The sequence below is a fragment of the Elgaria multicarinata genome, chromosome 11 (assembly GCF_023053635.1).
Source record: "Elgaria multicarinata webbii isolate HBS135686 ecotype San Diego chromosome 11, rElgMul1.1.pri, whole genome shotgun sequence".
In the NCBI taxonomy this organism is placed as follows: Eukaryota; Metazoa; Chordata; class Lepidosauria; order Squamata; family Anguidae; genus Elgaria; species Elgaria multicarinata.
This window is the reverse complement of record NC_086181.1, coordinates 24493856-24505659: the sequence shown is the minus strand read 5'-3', so window position 1 is coordinate 24505659 and position 11804 is coordinate 24493856. Positions and strand designations below refer to the sequence as shown.

Genomic DNA, 11804 nt, shown 5'->3' with positions numbered 1-11804 from the left:
ATGGATTGTTACTTTTATATTTTCCTTAAATTAGTCTGACCATATGAAAAGGAGGACAGGGCTCCTGTATTTTTAACAGTTGCTTAGAAAAGGGAATTTCAGCAGATTCCATTTGTATATATGGAGAACCTGATGAAATTTCCTTTTCATCACAACAGTTAAAGGTGCAGGAGCTATACTGGAGTGACCAGATTTAAAAGACGGCAGGACACCTGCAGCTTTAATTGTTGTTATGAAGAGGAAATCTCAGAAGGTTCCCCATATATAGGGTGACCATATGAAAAGGAGGACAGGGCTCCTGTACCTTTAACAGTTGTATAGAAAAGGGAATTTTGGCAGGTGTCATTTGTATATATGGAGAACCTGGTGAAATTCCCTCTTCATCACAACAGTAAAAGTGCAGGAGCTTTACTAGAGTGACCAGATTTAAAAGAGGGCAGGGCACCAGCAGCTTTAACTGGGATGATGAAGAGGAAATTTCACCAGGTTCCCCATATATACAAATGACACCTGCTGTAATTTCCTTTTCAATACAACTGTTAAAGATACAGGAGCCCTGTCCTCCTTTTCATATGGTCACCCTACCTTAAATTGTAATGTTTATCTGAGATGAAGGCAAATAAACATGTTGACAGAATCCTCTGTCATTCCAAGGCCGTAGCTAGACCTAAGGTTTATCCCAGGATCATCCCAGGTTCGTCCCTGCCTGAGCGCTGGATGCCCTGTGTGGCACTTAGATGAACAAGTTTGACTCCAGGACAATCCTGGGGAAAACCTTAGGTCTAGCTACGGCCCAAGTCTGTTTCTGTCAGCACATCCTGTAACACTTTTCCTTTCTAGTTTATTGAGGCTTTTTTAATATAATATAATATAATCCATTCCCCTGAGGATGACAAGATAGGAAAGTGCCTTGTAACTAACTCTTTGTGAAATATGGTGTATTTTTGTGCTTTTCATTCCCAATTATTATTATTTATTTATTATTAATTACATTTCTATACCACCCGATAGCCGGAGGTCTCTGGGCGGTTCACAAAAATTAAAAACATTCAAAGTATAAAACAACAGTATAAAACCATTATATAAAATACAATATAAAAGTTCAACCAGATAAAAGCAGCAGCAATGCAAAATTACAAATTTAAAGCACCAAGTTAAAATTTATTTATAGACTGTTAAAATACTGGGAGAATAAAAAGGTCTTCACCTGGTGTCTAAAAACATATAATGTAGGTACCAAGCATACCTTGGCACCTACATTTTCCCAAAATATCTGAATTGAATAGCAATAACTTGTAAGGAAGATTTAGTCAGTTATATTAAGCCTCATGAGACTTGAGGTTCAACTGTTTTCTGTGAGGTACTTTTTATTATTTTACATGTATTTTATTTGTCTCATGTACATTATGGTGGGACATGGGAGAAGGCTTTCTCTGTTGTGGCACCCCAGTTGTGGAATACCCTTCCCTTGGAAGTCCTAAAGGCATCGACACCGGCTTCACTTCAGTTCCAAGTAAAAGCATGGCTCTTCATCAAAGCCTTTGAGGGCTAAATTCTCCATGTTCACACAGAGTTGTAATTGTTTTAATTGGTTTTATTGCTTTAACAAATCTACAGGTTTTAATTTGTTAACAGTTTAATACTTTTTAAGCTGCATATGTTTATGTTTACATTGTCCTGATTTTATCTGTACACTCCCCTAAGATCCCAGTGACATAGGGTGGGATACATTTTTTAAATAAATAAATAAAACCAATAATAAATAATTTTGTTGTAGTAACTGTCCTTTTATGCATGATTTAATATTTCTATGTGTATCTTTGATTTACTGTTTTATTTCCTGTGGTTTTAACAATAAACTACTACTACTACTCTGCAAAAATTAGCGGGGCCAGACAGGTTGAGTGAACCACCAGGATGATGCAACAAGGGATTCATTTATTTCTGTTCAGAAGGGAGCAGGGAGGGAAGAAGGGTAGTGAGTGGGGAATCTAAAGGACTTTTGGTCAGGCTTGCACTTGGTTGACTGCCCTGCAGCAGGTTCCCAAGAACCTGCAAGGGCTGACCTGCGTGGGGGTGTGGGGGCAAACCTAGCTTCAGATTTACTTCTGAATCAGCCCATTCCTGAAACACCTCGAGTCAAAATTGTGCTGTTTTGTAGGCTCTGAAATGGTCTCTGAGGTGACTCGTATGTGTGTGTGTGTGTGTGTGTGTGTGTGTGTGTGTGCAGAGCCATAATTAATATAACCACTATTGGATTTTTAGAAAAGGACTGGTTTTAATACACAAAGACTATCATGGTATCTAATTTCTATAATGTATCATTAGGGTTCACAAGCCTTTTCTTATCACTGTAAGTAGGTGCAAATGCATCCTTCAAGGTGATCAAAATCTTATATTTCGTTTAATAGAAGGAAGTATCTGGGAATTTCAGCAAAAAGCAGACCCTCAGCAGATTCTGATAAATACTACCCAAACACCACTGTGAGTTTGTCCCAACTACCCCAAATGTGTTCTATTCTCCATTCCTTCTGTTTCAGGGTTTATGTTTCAGACTCATTGGTACCTTTAATATGTAGCATGGAACTAGGTCTGCTCCTTTTTTGTTATTAAAAAGTAGGAATGGGGGGGGGCAGATTCAGAATGGCCCCATATTGTTGTATATGTGAAGGAGTGCTTTAACCTCTCTGCTCCCAATCACGATCACCCACCCATGCCTGCAATTTGCATCAGAAAAAAGGTTTCAGTTTACTTCAATGGAGGTGTATATTGCAGGTGGGCCCCGATTCAGATCAGGAACACAGCAGGGGGGAAAGGCCAAAGCCCCCAATCCTTGATGCTATACTCCCAATCTAGATCAGGTCCCCTGTGCTTATTTTTCAATAAGAAAAGAACCAGCTGCAGCTGCTTGCTACATATTTAAGATAAAATGTAGATTGGCACAAACTATTCTGCCATTTCTTACTTCAGCCCATACGGATCTTATCTGGCCCTCCTCCCCTTTGTCACTGAGGAAGAAAGAAAAGTTGTCAGATGAGATTCAGCAAGCATATGTTTTTCAATTCTCCTGCATATTGTGTCACACACTGCACAATAATCTGGTGAGATGACTTTGACCCCTCCAATTATCTCAAATTACTAGGATTCATACTCCATATTGAAATTCCCATATGTGTTTTCCGAGGCCAGGAACACAATCAATAATGGCCTGAATGCTTATATTAAAATCCCTGTGCATTTGAATGCTGAAATAAGGCAGGACTGCAATGGCTTTGTCTTTCACTTTATTAGAAGAATCATATGCCATTGAAGGAAAGGGCCTGTTAACCAATCTCATGGTGGCTGATGATGAGCCACAGAAACTGGACATACTGTATGTTCTCCAGATTGATGTTTGTTACGGAAGGACTATTTCTGTGGCTCTTGTTGTTCCTGTGGCTGTTACCTCAAACTGAATGCAGGGCACACACGGTGATGTGTACCATGACTGATCTCTTCCAGATCCCATACAAGTATTCTCAGACAGGTGACATAAGCATCGGAGAGATTGCTACACAATTTGACTGCCTATTTGATAAAATCTCTTTCTCTGAACACCCCAAAACAAAGTTTGTAAATGAATTGATGTAAGGATTCTTTCCCATAATATGAAGTAGTTCATTTTTCTACTGGTTTGGATTTAGATTTAGGCACATGCAACTGGGGTGGCAGATGGGGACTTCCCTCTCTTCAGGCATTGTCTTTCCCAGCCCAGTAATCTGACATCCTTTTACTTGGACATAGAAAACATTGAAGCTGAGGCCTTCTGCATCCAAGCCACAACCTTTCCCACCTCCAAGGACATCTTTAGACAACTACCTGCATGTTATATGTTTTTAAATAGGTGTTTAGCTTCATTACACTTATTCAAATTGTATGAATGCTTTTCTACATGATGCTCTTATTTACCCCCAGTTTGCTTCTGCCTCCTTTTGCCAATTCTGTATTTCACCAATTTCTTTGTTACATAGAATCTCTTCATGCCTTCTTCAATTGCCTTTCTATTTCATCCTCATTCTGCCTTTATGTGTTCTTGCATTTACGTTGTGATTTATATTTAATTCCACATCACAGTAGAGCTCATCCCTACCCCCGCCCCTGTGTTTCTTAGTCTGGTATCTTACTCCTACTTATCTGAGGCTTTCAATCTTAACATATGTGTAGCTGTGATGATGTGTGCAGTGACATATTCCCAAACAGATTTCTTATTGATATCTGTTTCATATAGCAGTGTACTAAGACTATGTATTAACATAATGTAACCTGTTCTTTAGAGCAACACCCAAAAATTACCAGCACGTCCTGTCCTTGGTATTTGCTGTGAAAGAGATTAATGAGAACCCCAAGATCCTACCAAATATAAGCCTGGGATTCCACATCTTTGACAGTTATTTAAATTCAAGAATGACTCATCAAAACACTTTGAAACTTCTATCTGCCTGGGAAAGGATCGTTCCAAACTTCAAGTGTGACAAGCAAAATGACCTGATTGCTGTCATTGGAAGTCTTGACTCTGACATCTCTCTTCAAATGGCTACTCTGTTAGGTATCTACAAGATCCCACAGGTAGAAAGAGCACGAAGCCAATGGGATGTATTCAGCTGTGAATTAAAAGCTGGATGCTCATGAGGAAGGGTGGTCCAGGGGAGAAAGAGAAAAACAATTGAGAATCCATTCAGTGATGGAAGACAGATGAATTCTGAAGCTAGAGGAGTAGCTTCCTTTATCCCTAGCCCTGAGCCCCAGTAGTTTGGGGCTGTAGTATTATTAATTGCATCAGTACTGGACTAGGTGAGCAGAAAGCTGTTCATTGAGACTCTAACCTGTATGATATGGTGCAGGATGTGGGATAGCTAGATAGCTAGCTAAATTTGAAGTTCCATCCTCCCTATATATTTGGGGGAGTTTGGGAATGGGAATTGTGGTTGAGTAATGTGTGCCTCACAGTGTACACCTCAAGCCTTATAGTCTCTCCCCTGTCCCAATTCCAGGATGTTTTAAACTATAGGCTCAATGATAACGCTCATTTCACTTCAAAGAAATCATAGCCTTAAAAGTATACAGAATCTCTGAATGGAGGGGATTTGAAACAAGGGATAATTGACATTGTCCAACCTTAATCTTGTTAGGTTGTTTGATCAGGCCAATTTCCCAAAATATTCCTTGCTTTCTTTTCTTTGTTTCTCTCCCCCCACCCCCATTTTACTTATGCTCTTAATGTTCAGTGCTTCCTGGCAGCCAATGAACACATACAGTCCTTACTGATCCATTTTGGGAGCTTTTCTTTTCTTGTTTAAACCTGCCCACTAATATTTTTCTTCATTTATTTATTTATTTATTTATTTATTTCACTTATATACCACTCCCATAGCCAGGGCTCTCTGGGCGGTTTACAGAAATTCTAAAATTAAGATAAAAACGAGTATACAAAATTTAAAATTCTAAAACACAGAACAAACACACATAAAGCATTAAAAACTGTTAAAAAAAACTAAATATGTGGGTGATTAAGATATCTTGGGAGTTCCCCTCATATGTAGAAACCCCTACCTTGTCTGTTTTTGCAGTGCTTCACAACCTTGTGGGACCACCACGTTGACTGTTAGACCTGATTGTTATTATAACAATCTTGCAAATACAGCCTCAGAACTTTCACTAGTCCTGATGGCTAAGTGCAACATCCAGTATCAGTGGCAACAAGCCTGTATACACTAGATGCTGGAGAACATGGATGGGAGGGTGATGTTGCACCATGCCCTGCTTGTGGATTCCTGATTGATAACTGGTTAGCCACTGTATGAACAGTGTACTAGACTAGATGGACACTTGATCTAATCCAGCATGGCTCTTCTTATGTTCCTTTGTTCTCATTATGAGAGAGAGAGAGAGAGAGAGAGAGAGAGAGAGAGAGAGAGAGAGAGAGAGAGAGAGAGAGAGAAGATGGTCTTTGTTTATTTCTGAAGAACATATCAAGGCAAAGAAAAAAACATTTTAGCGTTCTTTCATAATATGCATATGTGCCTGAGTGTTTTGTGTGTTGTCATTCTTTAGATAGCCTACTGTGTATTAGCACCAGCAGTGAATGTTCAACAGCACCTTCCTTCCTTCTACCGAATGGTTCCTAGTGAAGAATGTCAGTACTCAGGGATAGTCCAGCTCCTTCTTCATTTCCAGTGGACATGGGTTGGAATCATTGCAGCAGATGATGACAAAGGAGAACAGTTTGAGAAGAGGTTATTACCAATACTTTCCCAACATGGGATCTGTACAGGGATCACTGTAAAAACACCCTCCCTATCTGACATCTTAGAGACCTTCCATTCATTAGAACCCATACTGGGCATGATCATTGCAATAGCTAATTCCAGTATCAATGCATTTGTTGTAAATGCTGATCCTCAGACCACGACATGTCTAAAATGGTTGATATATTATGGAATATTCCAAGGCATTGCAGAGACATCTATCGCTAAAGTGTGGATCATGACAGCCCACTGGGATTTCTCATCGCAGAAAGTGCAGAGGGATTTTGAGATACATGTCTTCCATGGCATGCTGTCTTTTGCAATTCATTCCAATGAGTTGCTGTGTTTTCCAAAATTCCTTCAGAGCCTAGATCCTAACTCACCCAAAGGAGATGGGTTTATCAGGATCTTCTGGGAAGAGGCATTTGGCTGTTCATTTTCTGATTCTGATGAGGGGAAGGAGAGCAGACATACTTGCACTGGGCAAGAAAGGCTGGAGAACCTCCCTGGGACTTTATTTGAAATGACCATGACTGGCCAAAGCTACAGCATCTATAATGCAGTCCACGCCATAGCACATGCTTTACATAAGATGTTGTCATTTATATCCATACCCAAATGGAGAGTGGAAAGAGGCAGACAGGACATTGAAAATGTGAAACCTTGGCAGGTAATAGTTCAGATCTGAACAACTCTGTTATCATGGCTATTCTGACCTATGATACCCCTCGCTTCACAGCATTGGTTGTTGGCTAATATCAGGACTGGCGCTATTATTGCTGGTCTGCTGAACAGTAGGATGTGGAAGAAGGTGGAGAGATGGCTGTATGTATGTATGTCTCACTTTTGTTTCAATGTTAGTTCGATCCTCTATTAGCATGAGCTTGCAATGTATATTATTTCAAAAGTCCACAGGAAAATACATACATATTTTATGTGTGTTTCACAACATGTATGCACACTTGTAAGCACTTCTCAAATATAGGCACATTTATATGTACTTTTCCAAACATGTATATTTTTGAAAGCAATCTACCCCAAAATAAAGTGTTTTTGTGTATATATTTCCATAGTATATGTAATATAGGCATGTGCATATGTGTGTTTTTCTGGAATATATGCATTTTTTCTTTGCAAAGTGCGTCAAAAATTCTGAAAATGTGAATATTGCTGTATAACTTTATTCTGGTTTGCGTGTAGATTTGGGAAATGAGAATTTCTTATCCATCTCTAATTAGGGAAGGTTTTTCTGGCACCTGCTGTTTATAAACATTAGAGTAATTGTATCTGTTCCAGTTTCTTTCTTTTTTAATCCACTGCTATCTCTTTACAGCATTTTTTTTTTAAAAAAAAATGTGTTTCTACCTCTTTTTATTCTAGCTTCACGCAATTCTGCAGAGGATCTCATTTAACAACAGTGCTGGGGACTTGGTGTCTTTTGATGAAAATGGTGAATTAGCATCTGGTTTGGATATTATTAATTGGGTTACTTTCCCGAATAAATCCTTCTTAGGAATGAAAGTAGGAAGGATGGATCCACAGGCTTCACCAGATCAAGAGCTCACCATTAATAAGGAGGCCATCACATGGCACAGTATATTTAATCAGGTGGGATTCAGGCATTAGAGAAAAAGTTAAATGGGAAGTGTTCTGCTATTGAACTTGAATTATCCCTCCCATTGTGCAAGGTGATTAAAAGATGAAATTATTACATGGAGGAATTATTATTGAAATCAATTTTTTTCTCTTTGAAATCACTCCTTTACAACCTAATTTGAAGCCCACATTCAGGAGCATTGTCCATCTCACCATTTTTTACATTTTCAAAATGAACTAGATACTAGGGGTGTGCACGGACCCCCCGCTCCACCCCGTGGGCCAATCCAAAAATTTCGGATCGGCCCGCTCCGCGCTGCTCCGCCCATACTCCGCTCCTCTTCACCGTGGAGCTCCGGCTCCGAATCAGAGCTCTGCAGTGGAGGGGAGTTGTGCCAGGTAAGGCCAGGAGAGGAGGGTGGGGGGTTTACCGGGCCCTGCCGCCGTCGCCGCGATGGTGGCAGAGCCCGGTAAGGGACCAAGGGGGAGAGGGGCCTTACCCGCCTCCGTCCGCGGTCCGTCGGCTTCTTCAATTGAGCCTGCGGTTCAACCAGGAAGTCTGGACCGTGCAGCCCAGACTTCCTGGTTGAACTGCGGGCTCAATTGAAGAAGCCGACGGACCGTGGACGGAGGCAGGTAAGGGAGAGGAGGGGGGTTTACCGGGCCCTGCCGCTGTCGCCACATGGGCGACAGCGACAGCAGCAGGGCCCGGTAAACCCCACTTACCTTTCCGGCGGAGCTCCGGATCGAGGTGAAGGATCCGCCTTCAACTCGATCCTCTTTGCCACACTCCAACGGCCCCCCAATCCTCTTCGCCTCCGCCTTAAGGGGAGGCAAAGCACCCCGCTCCGCTTCTAATTCACCGGTCCGATTAGAAGCGGAGCACATCCCTACTAGATACCTCCTCATCCCTTCTGTTCAGGGAAGTGATTCCCTTGCATGTCCTCCCCATATTGAAGTAACCTTATCCCTATTTACTCATTTTGAATATGGGTAGAATCAGCACATGGAAAGAAATTACTACTCCTATCCATGTATTGATCGGTTCAGGGTATCCAGAGCCTACATTCACACAGGCTTTCTCTCTGTGATGTGGCATAATATAAAGTATAAGCTCTAGGCAGAGTCTTTACAATGCATGAGACTCTGGGGCTAGAACAAGAAGTACGATCATGATTCTCCTCTTTGATTGTTGATTGTATCCATTGATTATTGCCAGATACCGTGTCATATGCATAGATTTTATGATTCCATGGTAGAAGAGTCATGTATTCTCCCTTTTTTTTATGGATAGGTGCTCCCCCTAGCTGTGTGTAATGATAACTGCCATCCAGGTTACAGAAGAAAAAAGAAGGAAGGGAAGCCATTTTGTTGCTATGACTGTGTTCCATGTTCAGATGGAAAGATTTCAGACCAGAAAGGTAGGAGATATAGGCCGTAGCTAGACCTAAGGTTTATCCCAGGATCATCCAGGGTTCGTCCCTGCCTGAGCGCTGGATGCCCTGTGTGGTACTTAGATGAACAGGTTTGACCCCAGGACAATCCTGGGATAAACCTTACATCTAGCTACAGCCATAATGTTCACTGTTATGAAATTCATTGATGTGCTGTATTTCCCCTGACCTAACCATGACATTCTGCTCTTAAACTGTTTTTGCTTTCTGTGAAGCTATTGTGGGAATGTATCTGTTTACTTGAGATCAGAGACAATTATGAGAAAGCTTCTAATTATTGGAATAGTGCCTTTGAAATGGAACCCACTGTACATGATAATTCCCTTTCTACTCTTCAGTGACTCGGTTTTGTTTAGAGTGGAGCCAGTAGAGGCTGGTAACTCTGATGTTAGTGTGGCAGTGAATCCACTTTGATTTCAGTCGAAACTCTAAAGGACTCTCACTGACATCAGAGCCACTAGCTTCCACTGAGTGGAGCAATATTTCAAAGAAAGATGGTTTGATGGCAGAATAAAAGAAAAGCATCCATTCACTTCATTGATTACAATACATTAAAAAAGAAGCTCAACTTATATTTGTTGTATTTTTCAGACATGGATGATTGCTTCAAGTGTCCAGAAGATAAGTTTCCCAACAGAAACCAAAAACAATGTCTTCCCAAGGCCCTAAACTTTCTCGCTTACACAGAACCATTGGGAATTACTATAATTTTCTTGGCTTTGTCTTTTTCTCTGATCACAGCCTTGGTACTAGCAATTTTCATTAAGAACCAGAACACTCCCATTGTCAAAGCCAATAATCGGGACCTCAGTTACTGTCTGCTAAATTCCCTCTTGCTCTGCTTCCTCTCTGCCTTGCTCTTTATTGGCCAGCCTCAGTCAGTGACCTGCTATTTACGTCAAACAACTTTTGGTATCGTCTTCTCAGTGGCTGTTTCTTGCATATTAGCAAAAACCATCACTGTGATTCTGGCTTTCATGGGCACCAAGCCTGGATCCAGGGTGAGGAAATGGGTAGGGAAAAGATTGGCAATTCCTATTATTTCTGGCTGTTGCCTTATTCAAGTCAGTATTTGTGTTGTGTGGCTCTGTAATGCACCTCCATTCCTGGACATTGACATGCATGCTCTGGCTGAAGAAATCATCGTGCAATGCAATGAAGGTTCAGATACAATGTTTTATTGTGTTTTGGGGTATCTGGGATGTCTTGCCATTATCAGTTTCACAGTGGCTTTTCTAGCCAGAAAATTACCTGACAGTTTCAATGAAGCCAAATTCATCACTATCAGCATGCTGGTGTTCTGCACTGTTTGGTTATCCTTTGTTCCCTCTTACCTGAGCACCAGAGGGAAATACATGGTGGCTGTGGAGATCTTCTCCATTTTGGCCTCTAGTGTAGGATTACTAGGTTGTACATTTTTTCCAAAATGCTACATAATCATCCTGAAACCTGAATTGAACAGCAGGGATCAGCTAATATGGAGGAATTAATAATACTCTTTACTGCCCCATAAAGGAAGAGAGAAGATGGATCACATTGGGTATAAGGGTCACACCTTTTCTTTAATATTAACAAAAAGGATTTGCAATCAGCAAATAAGTAGGTCTATGTTCAGGCATCTGTTTAGCTCCTATAGATTGCTGGATAGAACCAGCAAACACACACTTGGCTAATCCACCCTGGGTGTCCTAATAAAGGGATGATATGTTGTGCCTAATTTCTGGGTACAAAGTACTGCCACACCTGAAGGAAAGAGGGAATTTGTACATTCCTGTTCACCCCAGCTAGGGCTGTCATGAGATCAGGAGTATATGGGCTCATGCTTGGATCACTTCTGAACTGATTCTGTTGTGATGACAAAGTTGCAAAACACCAGGTCATTCTCACCTAAATGAACATTCAAGCTCTGTTGGATAGGGCCCTCTGATGCCAATTTCTAAAATGTGGGCCATCGATTGCCCCAAAACGTCCCTCCTTTCCCCAACCACTTGACTCCAACCTGATCACTGATTTCAAAGTGGGTCATGCTACAGGAACTAGCTATCCAGCGATGGGCCCAAAAGGTGATGGGATGGCTGCATACCTGGAGCCATGCTGGACATGTGTGGTGGCCCCTCCACCCCTCTGTATCATCTTAGAGAATCACACCATGGTCCTCATGGTTAACTGGATGTAATTCACCCAGAGAACATTAATTACTGGGTAGATTAGAAATATCCCAAATAAATGAATGAATGGTCTTTGATTCAAACTGTAAGTCTCTAGCTGCTAATTCACAGCTTGAAGCATCCAACTTGGACTTTGCCAAAAGGTTGTGTATGTGTAGTACTGCATAAAGGCCATCAGGGTGGATGCTGTGATCAAAGCAAAATCACAGTCATTCTTGACAAGCACAGATAATTTGCATCAGTTGGAAGTGTGAGAAGATTGCCCATTTCATCTAGTGAAGACATACCAGGTAGGGTGAAAT

General features: G+C 41.1%; 1 protein-coding gene across 1 annotated transcript; it reads left to right on the top strand.

The window, feature by feature from the left end:
• The first annotated feature begins 3483 nt into the window (after positions 1–3483).
• On the top strand, positions 3484–10824 carry LOC134405522 (vomeronasal type-2 receptor 26-like). Its single transcript, XM_063136767.1, has 6 exons — positions 3484–3626; positions 4314–4605; positions 6091–6954; positions 7665–7892; positions 9175–9301; positions 9926–10824. The coding sequence occupies exons 1-6, from the start codon at positions 3484–3486 to the stop codon at positions 10822–10824; spliced, it is 2553 nt and encodes an 850-aa protein (XP_062992837.1).
• The last annotated feature ends 980 nt before the right edge of the window (positions 10825–11804 follow it).